Source organism: Schistocerca piceifrons, chromosome 4, assembly GCF_021461385.2.
Source record: "Schistocerca piceifrons isolate TAMUIC-IGC-003096 chromosome 4, iqSchPice1.1, whole genome shotgun sequence".
Lineage (NCBI taxonomy): Eukaryota > Metazoa > Arthropoda > Insecta > Orthoptera > Acrididae > Schistocerca > Schistocerca piceifrons.
In genome coordinates this window covers 58,574,849-58,593,008 of record NC_060141.1, presented here as the reverse complement: position 1 = coordinate 58,593,008, position 18,160 = coordinate 58,574,849, and the positions used below count along the sequence as shown (strand labels likewise).

General features: G+C 46.0%; 1 protein-coding gene across 1 annotated transcript in view; it reads left to right on the top strand.

The window, feature by feature from the left end:
- The window catches only part of LOC124795592 (headcase protein-like), a 216,941-nt gene extending 199,014 nt beyond the window's left edge, over positions 1-17,927 (top strand). Inside the window, exon 4 of the mRNA XM_047259664.1 lies at positions 17,607-17,927. Coding sequence (XP_047115620.1) covers positions 17,607-17,927 — 321 coding nt within the window. The remainder of the gene's footprint in view (positions 1-17,606) is intronic.
- Positions 17,928-18,160: the final 233 nt, after the last annotated feature.

The window sequence follows — 18,160 nt, the reverse complement described above, 5'->3', positions numbered from 1 at the left end:
TAAAACGCAGTCGTTGGTTTGCCTTCCTCACAACCTTTTATTTGAGTTCTATCCAATTTAAGTTGTTCGTAACTGTAATTCCTAGGTATTTAGTAGAATTTACGGCCTTTATATTTGACTGATTTATGGTGTAAGCAAAGTTAAACCGATTCCTTTTAGAAGTCATGTGGATGACCTCACACTTTTCATTATTTAGACTCAATTGCCAGTTTTCGCACAATACAGATTTCTAAATAGTTTTGCAATTTCTTTTGATCTTGTGATGAGTTTACTAGACAATATACGACAGCATCATCTGCAAACAACTAAGACAGCTGCTGAGATTGTCTCCTAAATCGTTTATATAGATAACGGACAGCAAGGGGAATGTAACACTGCCTTGAGGAACGGCAGAAATCACTTACTTCTGTTTTACTCCATGACTTTTCGTCAGTTACCACGAAATGTGACCTCTCTGACAGGAAATCACGAATCCAGTCACGTAACTGAGGCGATATTTCATAATCACCCGATTTGCCTACAAGCCGCTTGTTCAAAAATAGCTCTGAGCACTATGGGACTTAACTTGTGAGGTCATCAGTCCCCTAGAACTTAGAACTACTTAAACCTAACTAACCTAAGGACATCACACACATCGATGCCCGAGGCAGGATTCGAACCTGCGACCGTAGCGGTCGCGCGGTTCTAGACTGTAGCGCCTAGAACCGCTCGGCCACCCCGGCTGGCCGCAAGCCGCTTGTGTTGTACAGTGTCAAAAGCCTTCTGGAAATATAGAAGTACGGAACCAATTTGAAATTGCTTTTAAGTAGCACTCAGCACTTCGCGTGAGTAAAGAGCTATTTGCGTTTCACAAGAACGATCTTTCTAAATCCATGTTGACTGTGTGTCAATAAACCATTCTCTTCGACGTAATTCATAATTTTCGAACATTGTATATGTTCCAGAATCATGCTGCATATCGATGTTAATGATATGAGCCTATAATTTAGTGGACTACTCCTACTACCTCTGTTGAATATTGTGTTACGTGTGCAGCTTTCCAGTCTTTGGGTACGAAGAATTCAATTGGGTATGAATTATGCTCTAATGTCTACACAGTAACGGCACATTCAGAAACCTCACCGCTGCCAGAGATGAGACTCGATACTACAACCTCCACTTCGCGAGGTCGCGACGATAACCCGAGAGTTGGGACAGAAGCTACTCCTTCCACTCTAATAGCTTGTTATTGAATTCCATAGCTGTCTGTTACTTGTAGCTCCGTGCTCTTGAAGATAAGTGCTAAGTACTTCTGTTTATCGCTTCACAGACACTAATTAACGTAGAGGCACTGCACCTTCATTGTGAACGATCTCTATGTATCCGTGCAGCGTTGTTATTGAACACCGAAACGATTTTAGGAAATAACCGCTCTGAGTACCCCCACTATCTCTCCGATTAACGTCGCCTGACATGTCCGACAAATCGCCCGCCTCGGCCGTGGCGTGCTGTGGAAGTAGTGGTGGTCGTGCCGGCCGGGACAGGACCCAGTAGCGGTGATGGAGCACCCGTGAGGCGGTGCGGTTCGCCTGTCGCACGGATGGATGGGCCCGGCGCAGATAGCAGCCGTATGTGGCGCCGGCGCGGCCAGGGGCGCTCGTATTCGGAGGCTCTCTCTCTGTGCGCCGGTCACGACCCACGGCGCCAGTCGCTTCGCTGATCGCCTTGTAACTTAATCAGTTGAGCGCCGTCAACCTGCGGGTTTTAGCAGTATCCGCAAAGGAAATCCAGCGCTTTATTGTGTGTTTCCACGTGCAGGGTACACCATAACTAATACGCGTCGAAAACATATCGGTGAAAGGACACGGTCCAGTCACATTAATACGAGGGTCATTCCAAAAGAAATGCACACTATTTTTTTTTAAATCCATCTTTTATTCTACATGTTTGAAAGTTTTACAGTGTGTAGATACATCCTTCAGGAACAATATTTTCATTTCTCCACATGATTTCCATCCCTCTCAACTGCCTTACGCCATCTTGGAACCAGCGCCTGTATACCCGCACGGTAAAATTCTGGACCAACCTGTTGGAGCCACTGTTTTGCAGCGTGCACAAGGAAGTCATCATCTTCAAATCTTGTTCCACGAAGAGAGTCTTTCAGTTTCCCAAAGAGATGATAGTCACATGGAGCCAGGTCAGGACTGTAAGGCGGGTGTTTCAGTGTTGCCCACCCGAGTTTTGTGATCGCTTCCACGGTTTTTTGACTGACATGTGGCCGTGCATTGTCGTGCAACAGCAAAACATCGTGCTTTTGCCGATGTGGTCGAACACGACTCAGTCGAGCTTGAAGTTTCTTCAGTGTCGTCGCATATGCATCAGAATTTATGGTGGTTCCACTTGGCATGATGTCCACAAGCAAGAGTCTTTCGGAATCGAAAAACACCGTAGCCATAACTTTTCCAGCAGAAGGTGTGGTTTTGATTTTTTTTTCTTGGGTAAATTTGCATGATGCCACTCCATTGATTGCCTCTTCGTCTCTGGTGAAAAATGACGGAGCCATGTTTCATCACCTGTCACAATTTTACCAAGAAATTCATCTCCACCATTCTCGTACTGTTCCCAAAGTTCGCTGTGTTGTGACTTGGCAAGACAGCCAAGCCACTAGGAGGTGAAGCCGAAAGGCACGCGTTTAAGCTCACGCAGGGTGGCGTGAGGTCTGGAACAGTTAAAAGATTTGAGTCTAGCAAATGAAGTGCGTAGCTGTTGGAATACTTAACTTTAATCCATAATTGGTGAACATCGGTCTGACGGTACATGCATCACAAGATAAATAGCAATTGATAATGGCGCCTTGCTAGGTCGTAGCAAATGACGTAGCTGAAGGCTATGCTAACTATCGTCTCGGCAAATGAGAGCGTAATTTGTCAGTGAACCATCGCTAGCAAAGTCGGCTGTACAACTGGAGCGAGTGCTAGGAAGTCTCTCTAGACCTGCCGTGTGGCGGCGCTCGGTCTGCAATCACTGACAGTGGCGACACGCGGGTCCGACGTATACTAACGGACCGCGGCCGATTTAAAGGCTACCACCTAGCAAGTGTAGTGTCTGGCGGTGACACCACACGCTGCATACCGTTTTTCTTGTTTCTTTGTGAGCCACTGTCAACATCCTGGGAACCCACCTGGCACAAACCTTTTTTAACGCCAACACTTTCAGTATTCTGCAGACACTCCCTTCCCCTATCCCAACGTAGCGTGACAATTCGTTCACTGTGATGCGTCTGTCAGTAGTCACCTCTTTGCACATTGTCTGGAGTGTGTGCAGTACGAGGCCTGCCGCTGCGAGGACAATCCTCAATATTGCCGTGCCCGCTTTCATCACGTAACCTGCTTGCCCACCGACTGACTGTACTGCGATCGACAGCAGCACCTCCATACACCTTTTTCAACCTCTTGTGGATGTTTCCCACTGTCTCGTTTTCACAGCACAGGAATTTTTAATGACAGCACGTTACTTCTGACGAACGTCAAGTGTAGCAGCCATCTTGAAGCCACTCACGGGAACAGGTTGAAAACAAGCGGGAAGGATGTATCTACACACTGTAAAACTTTCACACATGCAGAATGAAAACTGTATTTTTACAAAAATAGTGTGCATTTGTTTTGGAGTGACCCTCGTATAACAACCGCATCTTTTTTTAAAAATTCTTTATTCAATTATTGTATTTATACATGTTAACCCATTACCTAAATACATTAGTGGGTCCTAATTTCATATTTACATTTCTGCAGCTAATGTCTCTACACTACAGGCAAATACTTATAATTTCTCTACCCCTACAGGGATCTCTCGTCTTCTGTTGTTCAATTTCTACCTATGCCTTAGTTATTTTATATCTTTCTCTGAAATCTGTTACTAAGGTACATCTAATTTCTCCTACTAGCCTATACTGCCTGCAGCGTTACAGGTGTGCCAGTAATCTATAAACCTAGTTGATGTTGGCCTTGCCCACCGAGCTAACCCTAGTGGGCGTGCCCCTGACTCTGGGCTGGCCGATGACTTCGTTTCGCTGCAGTGCTCTGCTGAGAAGTTTTATCCTATCTTTCTTCAAGCTAACCTAATTCTTATATCTAACGTCTCAATTGGTGCGTGTCTTGATCGGTCGGTGATGCACGCCCTCCCCCCTAATCCAAGGCAAGGTGGATCCCAGCCGTGAAGCGGCTGGCCAAGTCCTGGCCCCGGTGGAACAGGGAGGGTTCACGGAGTCTAAGGCGCTGTGATTGTTATTGGTTGGTCCTCAGAAATTCCCTAAGGACCTTTTTTGACATCTCATCTGAAAGCTTGTTTAAGACATTGAATGTGTCCTCTTGCCTTAGCAGTTGTGCGTGTCGTTGTTTGGAAGTTGTTGTCGTAGTTGATTTGCAACGTCATCGAAGAGGGGGCACTCATACAGCACATGTTCTGGAGTGCCCTGCGCGGAGCCACAGTCTCACGTTGGTATAACCCGCTTCCCAAACCGACACGGGTATGTCGGGTAGGGCCCATGTCCAGTAAGGAAGTGCAGCAGTCCTCTCGTAGGTTTGAGGTATGTGGGCTTTAAGCAACAGCTCATAGGTTCTGCGCCCCGTTTCCTCATTATTCCACTGATCCTGCCGTAGTTCTAACCCTCTCCTTTTTATTGCAAGCTTGTCCCCAACATAAACTCCCATTATTTCCCTTATTTTTTTCCCTCCTCTCCTTCTTCATCTAGTACCAGGCAGCCTGCTCTCTTATTTTGAAATCTGGTGGAAGATCCCCATTAGCACTAGAAGCGTCCCCCCCCCCCCCCAGAGTTGTTCCATATGCTCCTACTGAACGCAGGAGCAATTACGCTGCACCCTTCTTAAGGCCATGGCAGGCATGACCCTCGTGAGCCTGTGTGCCCAGACCCTTGATCCGTATCTTACTATCGATGTTAGGATGCTGTTGTGGTGAAGTTTTATTAGGTTAGGTGGAAGATGGAAACGTTTGTGACCTATTGCGATAAGGCTGTTTTGCAACACCAGAGATCTTTGAGATACGGTGTCAATCTGTGGTGTAAAGTTCCACCTCTCATCGATGACTGCACCTAGATATCGGGCCTCACGGCGCCGAAGAACTGGTGAGCCGTTAATTCTTACTGTTGGGTTTCTGACAAGTTGACCTTTAAGTAGCAAATATGTTGACTTACTAGGTGCGATTGTTATTTTTGCCTTGCGGCACCATGCTGTCAGAATAGTTTTGGCTCTCTGTACTTAGGGCTCTAAATCCTCGCGGCTCCGGCCGCCAACCAGCAGGAGGAGATCGTCAGCGATGACCTCTAGCACATCGTCACTGCTCTTTAGGTCTTCCACAAGTGGCTCCATATTTATGTCCCAAAAGAGACGTCCGAGGACGGAGCCCTGAGGACATACTTTGGTTACTTTCTTAGTGACTTTGCCGCTAGGGTCCGATAGTCAGACCTCCCTGTCTGCACAGTAACTCCTCAAACAACCACCGCATTTGATCGACTTCAAAGGGCAATAACCACTCACCGGTGGTAGGTGGTAGCACTAGCAGCGAAAGGTATATGAAGGATGATGGGGGGGAGGGGGGGGGACGCGGAAAACAGTGCAGTCGTTGTCGTGATGCGGAAATGACGTGATGTATCTGACGTCCAAAGGGGTGTGATCATTGGCTGTCACGTCAAGGGTGGAAGGGTTCCCGAAACGGCTAAGTTTGTAAACTGTCGGAGTGCCGCCGTGCTTAAAGTATACCGTGCATGAGAAAATGGCGCGATCCAAAACCAGCGGGGAGGCAACTGTGGTGCAGCAAGGACCATGGGTGACAGAGGTGAGCGACGGCTGCGGAGGTGGGTACGGGCGAGTAGTCGTGCAACGCTTGAGCAACTGACCTCCAGGATGAACCAAGGGTCTACCAGCAGTGTCTCCTCAACGACCGTTCAGCGAACGTTGCTGCCTATGGGCCGCTGCAGCGGGCGACTGGTTCATGCACACATGCGGCGACGAAGGCTCGATTTTGCACGCCGGTAGCGCAGCTGGACGTCCACTGGGTGACCACAGGTGGCCTTTTTAAGACGAATCACGTTTTATGCTTCATTGGACAGGACCATTGGCGTGTACAGCACTGCAACAATCGTCGGAAGGTTGAGGCTTGAGTAGGAAGCGTTATAGTCTTCGAATGTTTTTGTGTCATTCCATTGGTGATTTCATCATTCTGGAACCCACAGTGGATCAACCAAAGTATGCATCTATCCTTGCACACCGTGACCACCACTATATGCAGTTTGTTGTTGCTCCGCCGATGCTATCTACCAACAGGACAATGCAACGTGCCATAGAGCTCTCTGTGCCCATGCGTGGTTCGAAGATCTCGAGCATGAGTTTACCGTACTCCCCTGTCACCAATCTTCCGGGATTTAAACCTCGGCCGGCCGAAGTGGTTCAAATGACTCTGAGCACTATGCGACTTAACTTCAGAGGTCATCAGTCGCCTAGAACTTAGAACTAATTAAACCTAACTAACCTAAGGACGGGAAGCAGTGGTTGGGAAGGGAGTCAGACAGGGTTGTAGCCTCTCCCCGATGTTATTCAATCTGTATATTGAGCAAGCAGTGAAGGAAACAAAAGAAAAATTCGGAGTAGGTATTAAAATCCATGGAGAAGAAATAAAAACTTTGAGGTTCGACGATGACATTGTAATTCTGTCAGAGACAGCAAAGGACTTGGAAGAGCAGTTGAACGGAATGGACAGCGTCTTGAAAGGAGGATATAAGATGAACATTAACAAAAGCAAAACGAGGATAATGGAATGTAGTCGAATTAAGTCGGGTGATGCTGAGGGAATTAGATTAGGAAATGAGACACTTAAAGTAGTAAAGGAGTTTTGCTATTTGGGGAGCAAAATAACTGATGATGGTCGAAGTAGAGAGGATATAAAATGTAGACTGGCAATGGCAAGGAAAGCGTTTCTGAAGAAGAGAAATTTGTTAACATCGAGCATAGATTTAAGTGTCAGGAAGTCGTTTCTGAAAGTATTTGTATGGAGTGTAGCCATGTATGGAAGTGAAACATGGACGATAAATAGTTTGGACAAGAAGAGAATAGAATCTTTCGAAACGTGGTGCTACAGAAGAATGTTGAAGATTAGGTGGGTATATCACGTAACTAATGAGGAGGTATTGAATAGGATTGGGGACAAGACAAGTGGCACAACTTGACTAGAAGAAGGGATCGGTTGGTAGGACTTGTCCTGGAGCATCAGGGGATCACAAATTCAGCATTGGAGGGCAGCGTGGAGGGTAAAAATCGTAGAGGGAGACGAAGAGATGAATACACTAAGAAGATTCAGAATTATGTAGGTTGCAGTAGGTACTGGGAGATGAAGGAGCTTGCACAGGATAGATTAGCATGGAGAGCTGCATCAAACCAGTCTCAGGACTGAAAACAACAACAACAACCTAAGGACATCACACACATCCATGCCCGAGACAGGATTCGAACCTACGACCGTAGCGGCCGCTCGGCTCCAGACTGTAGCGCCTAGAACCGCACGGCCACTATGTCCTTAGGCTATGTTAGGTTTAAGTAGTTCGAAGTTCTAGGGGACTGATGACCTCAGAAGTTAAGTCCCATAGTGCTCGGAGCCATTTGAACCGATTTCCAATTTAATCAAGGCTTCGGTTCCACAACTTTGTTAAGACCTCGTCTGCCATCTTATCCACCAGAGGTGGAAAGCGGCGAGAGAATGGGCGTTTCGTAGAATAACATTGCGGGCATCGAAAAGCCAACGAGCAACAAATGAACGTCAAAGGGCGTATTGTAGCGGGCGCCAAGGATCGAACTCAGCTCTAAGCGGCGGTGCGACACCAAGGTAGGGACTACTCGCGTAAACACAGCTCGCGCCACCTGAAGTAGACGGCAGATTCGGTTGTCGAAAGGCCATGTAGAAAAATGGAATTATTACCTCAGCTGAACACACGATGAAACATAATCAATTGTTCTGCTTTATCGCCATGGCTTGTGAGCTCTTTGAGGGATCCTGCTAGTCAAGAAGTGAGAGTGCTCGTTACAGCAACGAGTGCTGGTAGAGGAAGCCATTACCGAGTCCCGTTATCACTGCACTTCTCTCAGTGCAACGCAACAAGAATTGGCCGCTAATCTACGGAGCACAGATGATGCCACTTTTTCAACGCTCTCGACAAGTATGTCCCCTATTGTAAATGATTGCTCACCTACTGACCCATGTCTGACTTCAAATGACATCGTTTGCTGAGCTGTGACCTTGGAGTTGAGTTGCACGGACGGAAAGGGTTTTCTTTAGGTGCACTCAGGGAACCTTCCCGTTTCCGAATGTGAGTTTTTGTTTCGTATCTGTAGCTGACTGCGACATGGTAATGTGGACTCTAGAACCATGCCTGCGTTGTTCCAGACGATGAGAGAGAAGGGTACCAGCGGAATCGCAGTTCGAGATTAACGTCCACAATAGACGGACGGATCACCTGGAGCAGTGTCACATGCCGTCACTGAGCTGGAGACTGCGGAGATATTTAGGATTAAATCCAATGCAATGACACGTAGCCTGATGGTCAGAAAGATTACACCACCAATATAATTTCATAGGCTTTCACAACAAGTGTCACTTTGAACAAAATCATTCTGGGTGTTAGACCACGTCATTATGAAAATCTAAAACTACTAAAATGATGACGTTTCCACCGACTTCGCAGCTGCCTCTTCAGGGCGAGTAAGTACAGTTGATTGCCGTGAAAACAATCTTTGCAAATTCTGTCGAAAGGTAGGCATTTTAATTTTTTTAGTGTTTCAGAATGACTCGAGCTAATACCCAATATGATTTTATTCAAATTACAAAACCAGTTGTCTTTTTCCAAGCAAGCAGTGACCACTAAATTTTCTTCCACTACCAGGATTCGAACTGTCTACCTCTGAGTCGAGCGCTACCACACTAGGGCTTTTAGCGATCTTGATCGCTGGTGTAAATGCTTGGATCAATGCAGGCAAACAGACAAGATGCTACGTACGAATATGACGCTTGTCTGAATGAATACCGCTTTGTGCAAAATTTTTTGGTGCCAACCTTCCGACTTAAGCAGAGAATTTTAGCCACCAATCTCGTTCGAGTGTCCTGGAAATTTTATTGATAATTTATAGCACTAATGGCGGTATGCAACTTTTCTGATGACTCTTAGACATAAGCATACATTACGTCAGTTTGATATCGTCACTAGTATGAAATACCTCAGAGTTAGTACGATACAATGGAAAAGAAGGTTATGTTTCTCCTTCTCTCAAAGTATATTACTGCCTTAAGTTCCGTAACTTTATTTCTGGCTGCAGCAATCAAATGAAGCGCCGCTGAGAGAGAGAGTGCGACAGCGGTAGTAACTAATCCCAACAAAAGTTTCTTTAAATTCGTTATCTGTTCGACTGGTCGTCGCGCGTCCGCAAAAAGATATTGCCCCGATAGCCCGTGAAATATAATCTCGTGAGGGAACTGCCAGACAATCAGGGCCCTAATCGCCGAGCTCTTCCAGGAAATTGTTCAGATGTCGTGACGGCGGGCAGTCACGTTTGCATAAAACTCCAATAAAGTTTATCTTTGTGAATTCACGAGTTCATGCGGAATAAGAAACAGACTGGCGGCATAAACAAACTATCACACTGATTGTTACTTCTGCTCCTGCAAACAACTGCTGCGGAGCCGGAACGGAGCAACTTTCTGTTTTGACGCAACCGCCAAGTGCGAGTAACAATTCTTTATGTTTGCCAGAGGTTCGTGTCATTGTTCGGAAAGAAAATGGACACGAGTATCAGTGGTATACCGCCACTGTGTCGTATTCGGGCATAGAGGTTGCGTGGGGCGAGGGTGGGGATAGGGAGAGGAGAAGTCTTAAATGCGCGTATAAAACACAGGGAAAGTTGATTTAAAAATGTGAACCATGTACGTAGTATCTTCCAAATTTTGACATTTCGAATGGTGTTTGCTTGTGTCTTGATATCTTGAAGATAGGAAGGGTGCTTCCATCTGCACGTGTACATTCTCAGACCTCTGTACTACTTCGTTCTTCCTAGCTTAGACCCATGGTCAATAGAGTTAGTTTTGTTTACCAGCATACGATACTTATTTCGATCCGATGCGTCTTCTGGACGTAGCTGTGCTCCTTTAGTGAGGTTATCTGTCCACAGTTTCGTTGGTCCTCCTCGTTTCTTTATTCATCAACAATGAACTGATTTGTAGACTTAAGACTACTATGCGCTGTCCTGTTCTTTGTACGTCCCAATACCATCGAAAGTGATTTTCATGTTATGCGATACGGCACGGCAGAGATGGATTTCTCAGTGGTATTTTGCAGTGTTGTACGCAGTGGTAGATTATTCCACAGTCAATTTGGAGTGGGATGTTTCTGTCACGTAGAACTCCTGTATTTTCGCCGTTGCATCCCTGTTGCATTTACTCTGTCTCATACGTCATCATTTGTGCCAGCATCACTTTGCATAAAGGGTTCCAGGTACTGCAGAGTTCGCGTTTTATTTCTCTTTATTTCTCTCGTGCGACGGTGTGCGTGAGAAGAATAGACGGCTGAGATGACAAAGAAGATTCCTTTTTTCAGCCCGTTTCACAGAATCTAGGTCCTTATAAATACACGCCTTGTATAAATCCTGTGGCTACTTTTTTGACGCTTTTTCGCAGAGCAAATTGTTAGTTATTAAGCCCCGCTTTCAAGGAAATCTTAGATTTTCTGGGAGAGAGAACCAGTGACTATCATCTCTATAATCCCCAACCTTTGTGAGAACGCCTTGACTTATTTAGTCATGTATCTCATGCAGTCTGTTCTTATTCCAGCTCTGGTAATAGGAGTATGGGATGTGACCCATCAGAAAGTAGATCAAATCCTGATTATGTTGATGTAATTCACTTTCAGCGCCTTCTTGATATTGCGTTGACTGTTTATCAACGTTTCAGAATAGTGTGTGAAATAATTGGTAGCTTATACGAAATATCTCTGTATGCGCGGCCTTTCGGGCCTCCATAACTGCTGAACCACAGCTGAAAAGTAGCGGTTTTTCGAGTGATTTTATCTATACTGAAGAGTCAGTTGTGGATATTTCTGGAAAGTATATACGAGAGCTATTCGGAAATTAAGTTCCGATCAGTCGCGAAATGAAAACCAATGTGCAAAGCAAAAATATCTTATTTGCGATAGTAAGCTACACCTTACAGCTGCTTCACTACATAGTCCGACTTAGACATTTGTCGTAGCGTTGTATCAATTTTGCAATACCTTCGTCATAGAAGGCAGCCTCCTGCGCTTTCTGCCAATTCTCTGTGCTCGTCTATAGCTCGTTGTCTGTGCTAAAATGTTGCCTTCATAGTAGTCGGTTCATGTTAGCAGAGATGAAACTCACGACGAGAGAGCTACGGGCTGTGTTGTTGGTGATCAAACACTTCCCATCGAAACCGTTGCAGGAGCATCTTCATTGCCACTGCAGAGTACGGTCGAGGACCATCACGAAGAACGAAACGCATGAGAGTTATGTTATGCGGGTTGCACGTCATCAGGCGAAATCTCTCACCAGGCTCTCAAACTTGGCGAGTGACATTATTTTCTAGGCATCTGTACGTGCTCATTGTGCGCTCAGGATTGAAAAGAGCAACGTGCCGTGATCGACGAGCATCCTAGGGACACTACCCAGCACAACTGTGCAAAACTTCGCTGGATTTTCAGAGTGGTTTCCATTTCGCGACTGATCGGAACTTGCTTTCCAAATAGCCCTCTTAGCTAACTGCACAGATGTAGTTACTGTAAAGGAGTCATACATTTTCCAGTCATAAACATTAAGAACCATGTTTCTAAGACTAGAAATTTCTCAGCCATGCTTTGTGCGCCATTTTGAAGTTACTGCATGGAAACGGCACCCGTTGATACACGGCGACGTCCCGGGCCGCGCGTCGTGCAGAATTGACACTGGTGGTGTTCTCCAGTTTCCTTGCTTGTCTCGAGAAACGCTGGATGCAAATGAACCCTTACTCGCTCTAGGTGGAATGTCTCCCTTCAGGGTCGTGCTGTGGCATCACGCTAAGAACCGCTGGTTTTTACGGCGGTCGGCCGCGTGATTTGCGATCTCAGAGTGCGTTCTCTGGCTCCTCGCTTCCTCATTGTGCTTCGTGCTGTTCGGTTGCGCAGAAAGGTGAACCTCTAGTTACGTAAGTGACGCCAGACAAGGCAAACATTTCTCTCTAAAGATACGAAACTGATGATGTAAATGGTTTTTGAGGTTTTTATAACGCTCTATTCTCCACATTCTCTAAAAAGAGTTGTCTTATCTAATCTCCATAGTAGGGTAGGTAATCTCTGTAAATTGCTTTAAATGCACACTATAGAAGAATCGAAATCAGAATGTTGCAACGAAGACTGAGAAACTTGCTGAAACTCAACGTGCCCCTCCTCTCTTTCCGCAAACATGTAATTTTTGTTATTAAATGACATCTTCGTTCCTTCTGTCGGTATATGTGCTAGTACGGACGAACTATGCACCATGTCAATGTCCTTCTTCTTCTTCTTCTTCTCGTCTCACAGTTTAATTTCAATACATTTTTCTGTCTTTTCTAGGGTTAATTTTAGCGTACGGTGTCTTCTGCTTTCGTGATGTAATAACATGATTGAACTTTGTGATCGGATGTCCCTTCCTGTTCCCAAAATCGTCAGTTAATCTAACAGAGGGAAGTGTTCTGTGCCCTCTGTCGGCAAATCGTGTCACCTTTCTTCTGTATGTTAGCGTACTGTGTATCGTATTTTCCCAGGCCGAGGCTGGGGACCAGCCCAGCGTTTGCCTAAGCGAGCGTGGAAAACCGCCGTAAAACAGAATGGACGATGCACTCGGCTCTCTATTGCCCAAGTCAGCGCTCTGCGCGCTAAGCTATACCGTCAGTTCACCTAATGACCTGCACCAATTACGCAGTTTGTCTTCCTGATTATCACTTTCCGATATGTGACATAATAAATTTTTTTACAGTTATTTGTCTGTACTGGCTCTCCAGCACTAAGCTAAATAAGTCGACATTTTTACATTATATTTAAAAGAACTTATACAAAAAAAGGCGCACACGTTTTTATCGTTAATTCTTAAAGTAGCTGATTTGTACTGGTGACATTGCCTCATAACCTGTCGGCAGACGACAGCTCCGGCAATGTGGGTTCTTCTGGACGAGTTCATTCTGTAAGCTAGGGTTAGTCAATTACTATCCGCAATTTAGTTATATTTTTGTTTATTTTGGTAGTACTGTCGTTTTACGCTGATGACGCATGCCTTGTTTATTTGTTATTCTATCTTTGCAATTTTCAAGTACTATTTTAGTTTCGTTATCACTGCCGTGCTGTTAATCATGGCTGCTCCGCTGTCTATTTGCATCAAAGAAGAGCAACGCTCAGTGATCCGTTTTTTGCGGTCGGAAGGCGTATCACGGGCCGAAATTCATCGAAGACTTTCGGTACAGTACGGGAACAGTATTTTACCGCAACGGAGTGTCTACGAATGGATTGAAAAATTCCGAAATGGTCGCACAAGTGTTACGCACGATGAGGGAGCCGGACGACCGTTTACCGCCACAAATGAAAAAACCATTGAGCGTTCACGTGAAATGATTCTCGTAGACAGACGATTAACTATTTACGAAATGGCACATCGTCTGCAAATTAGTCACGGTTCTGCCTACGAAATCATACACAACGGACTTAGGTTTTATAAAGCTGGTGTAAGATGGGTCCCAAAACAACTCACACAGTTGCATAAGCAAACGTGCTTGGACATCTGCAATAAACATGTGGATCGCTGTGGTAACGAAGGGGACAACTTCTTAGACAGGATCATTACTGGTGACGAAACATGGATCCGTCATTACGACCCGAAGAGTAAACGGCAGAGTATTGAATGGAAGCATCCAAATTCGCCGTGCAAGAAAAAGTTCAAGACCCAGCCGTCGGCAGGAAAACTGATGCTTACGGTTTTTTGGGACACGCAAGGTCCATTACAAGAACACTATGTAGAAAGGGGCACAACAATAAACAGTGTACGTTACAGTGAGATGCTTACTGCCAGGCTAAAGCCTGCAATTCGAAGCAAACGCAGAGGATTGCTGTCAAAAGGTGTTGTGTTGTTGCACGACAATGCCCGTCCGCATACTGCTGCCCACACTGCTGAAACGCTCCAGAAACTCAAATTTGAAGTACTGAATCATCCTCCATATAGTCCCGATTTTGCCCCTTCTATCACTTGTTTGGTCCACTTAAGGGGCATTAAGGGGCCGTCGATTTACCTTGGGCGAAGCAGTGAAAGAAGCGGTGCATTCCTGGCTCGCAGCTCAACCGAGAACCTTGTTTTATGAGGGCATCAGGAAGCTTGTGCAACGATGGACCAACTGCGTTGAAACGCAAGGAGACTATGTCGAAAAATGATGTTCTTGTATGTATCCTATTTGATAGCAATAAAAATTTTGTAACTACTTTGCGGATAATAATTGACTTACCTTCGTATTACTAATTTGTCCATTAAAGCTACATACTGAAACCACCCTTCCACCTAATATCACAAAAATCTAATAAGGATGACTAATAGTAATAAAAAGCCAGAGAGATGGTTTGAAAAGAAGAATAAGAAGCAGAAAGAAACAGTGCGATTTATCATTGTTAGAAAGAGATGTAAGCGACAAATAAAGTTAAGTAATCTCAGTGCCTAGGCAATTCAGGTCCGGTTTCCTTTTCTAACTGGATTCAGGAGCCTCTGTGAGCGTAAAGCAAGTCGACAGTGATCTTTGGTGTTTCTCTTTCACCAGATGCATGGCATGTGCGGTACGGCAGATTCAGTCCTCCTTTCAGAATTGATTTCGGATGCGAGTGTAGCTGGACTTTGGAAACAAAGACAAGCTGATGGTTCACTGAGACCTATGTCCATTCGTTTCTGTGGTACTGTGGAGTTATTGCCCTCCTTCAAGACACGTCACATCCTTCACGTCTTTCTGTCCTGTGCTGGCCTTTAACGGTCCGCTCGTCCAGGTTTGGCTGGTTGTCAGAAGAATGGAGCTGATTGATTCAAGAAGCTGAAATAAAGCTCATTACGCAGTGCCTTGTGGATACTGTTGCCCTGAAACTTTTGTGTCCCTAGCTGAAAATGTTCCTATAGCACTTTTCCGTTTGCTGGATAGAGCGCAAGAGTAGCGGTTGGTTGAGTCTGACCCATTTGGAGGTCTCTCCGTGACATTCGGGCAGAAGCAGAAGGAGGCCTTCCAGTAGCTGAACAGTCCATCCAATCTCTTCTGTCACATAATACGCTCTCTGACGGAGATGCGGTTGTCTTCACGAGACCCAACTATTTCATTTATTTTATGTGGGCTGTTTTCCTTCATCCATTATACATGATGACCCAGGAGGAATGTTCAGTATTCAGGGATAAGACAGTAACGATCACTTACAGCAAAGAAGTCTAGTAATATGGGCCCTGAAACCCATACCTTAAGAGCTGTAGGCATTTCTTCATCTTAGATAGTGTAAAACACATCCTAATGAATAAGTGTTCATAACTCTTAAGATATACGATTTCGTGCCGATGTTTACTAGAAAATTTTCTTCTTCTTGTTTAGGTTCATAATACCTCCTCCCAAAGCACTTACATTAGAAGATATTTGTTTCATAGAACTTAAGATCAATACCTGCTCATTGCTCTTCAGCTGTGCATTTTAGAACTCAGTTTACTAGGTGTTTTTGCTTCGATTGATCGTTCCTGTCGTATCTCTGAAAATCGACCATTCCTCCTGTGGCGCCTACGCGACCCCTCTTTCTCTGATACACAGATCAACAGATAGGCACGCAAACACTACTCGTAATGCGTCATTTGAGCTGTGCGAAATGCACCCGAACAACGCAGTAGAACTCTACGCTTCACCTGCACCGCGTAATGTTGCTATGTCGCTAGCCTCAGTCAATGTTCCCATACGCTCGCACGACAACTCGTTGTTTCTGGACTTCCAGTTGTCGTCCGATCATGCTGGGCTTGTTACTGCCAAGGAAGGTACGCAGTCCAGTTAATTTTGGCCCGCTGCATATTATTTTGTTCACTGTACGTGAAAACGGTTGTGAATGGCAGGTTACGCTTGGGGCCTGAAGATACACCATATAGTGTCGAAACTGGTAGCATATGTTAAAAAGAGTAAACGACGTTGGATTCTAATATAGCCGCTGGTATTGTTATGGTTATTCAAGGATAACTCTCTGTGGCCGCTTGCATCGCCTCAGGATAGAGACGAAAAATTTTTAGAGGCAGACTGAATATTCGTTGTGCAATATTAATCATTTTGTACATGGTTTTCAAACATTTAGAGCATGCTACACTACTGGCCATTAAAATTGCTACACCAAGGAGAAATGCAGATGATAAACGGGTATTCATTCGACAAATATATTACAGTGGAACTGGCATGTGATTACATTTTCACGCAATTTGGGTGCATAGCTCCTGAGAAATCAGTACCCAGAACAAATACCTCTGGCCGTAACCAGTGGCACCCCGTACCATCACGCCGAGTGATACGCCACTATGGCGACGACGAATACACGCTTCCAATGTGCGTTCACCGCGATGACGCCAAACACAGATGCGACCATCATGATGTTGTAAACAGATCCTGGATTCATCCGAAAAAAATTACGTTTTGCCATTCGTGCACCCAGGTTCGTCGTTGAGTACACCATCGCAGGCACTCCTGTCTGTGATGCAGCGTCAAGGGTAACCGCAGCCTTGGTCTCCGAGCTGATAGTCCATGCTGCTGCAAACGTCGTCGAACTGTTCGTGCAGATGGTTGTTGTCTTGCAAACGTCCCCATCTGTTGACTTAGGGATCGAGACGTGGCTGCACGATCCGTTACAGCCATGCGGATAAGATGCCTGTGGTATCGACTGCTAGTGATACGTGGCCGTTGGGATCCAGCACGGAGTTCCGTATTACCCTCCTGAACCCACCGATTCCATATTCTCCTAACAGTCATTGGATCTCGACCAACGCGAGCAGCAATGTCGCGATATGACAAACCGCAATCGCACTAGGCTACAATCCGACCTTTATCAAAGTCGGAAACGTGATGGTACGCATTTCTCCTCCTTACACGAGACATCACAACAACATTTCACCAGGCAACGCCGGTCAACTGCTGTTTGTGTATGAGAAATCGGCTGGGAACATGCCTCATGTCAGCACGTTGTAGGTGTCCCACCGGTGCCAACCTCGAGTGAATGCTCTGAAAAGCTAATCATTTGCATATCACAGAATCTTCTTCCTGTCGGTTAAATTTGGCGTCTGTAGCACGTCATCTTCGTGGTGTAGCAATTTTAATGGCCAGTAGTGTACATTGTAGGTATCAAAATATGATTTTCCATCCAAGCGCACACTTACAGGTGGAACTTCTGCATATGGGCACACCATTAATTCTAATTACAATATTTTGGCTGTAGCCTCCACCTTTTATGGGTATATGGGTTGATTTCTGAGATGCGGTGCAAAGTTTATTTACCCTGTGCACCATTCCTGAACTGAACCGAACAGGGAATGGCACAGACAGCACTAGACGTGGCACACTTTCCACCAGCTGGAGGGATATTCCTCGCCTCGAGCAGACCCGGACCCGTGTCGCGCCCGCCAGTGAGTGATGACGGTATGCAGTGGTGTTGTCCCGCACGCGACCCGCCGGCGCCTCCGTCGTGGATGCCTTACAGGCCGACGGATGCCTTACAGGTCCGTGAGATGGAAGAAAGCGGCGCCTCAGTATGCGGGGCACGCGGCGCGACGACGCCGTGGATTGAGCCGTCTCGCCTCGGTCTGGCTGTCTCCGCGGAGACGCGCCGCGCCGGCCCGCGGGGGTCCTAACCCGCGCGCCGCGAGCTTCGAATGCCGGCGCTGAGTGGCCGACTGTGTCACGGCTCTCTGGCCGTGAAAGCGCACCGCCCCGATCTGACGGGACATCTCGAGGCACCGCCTGGTCACGCCGAGTGGTGACCAGCCGAATTCCTCCAGTGCCTGCGGTGACCTGTATACCACGGCCAAAAGTAGGAGGGGGGGCTATCGTCACAAAACATTCCTCACAGAAATGCGGATGTTCC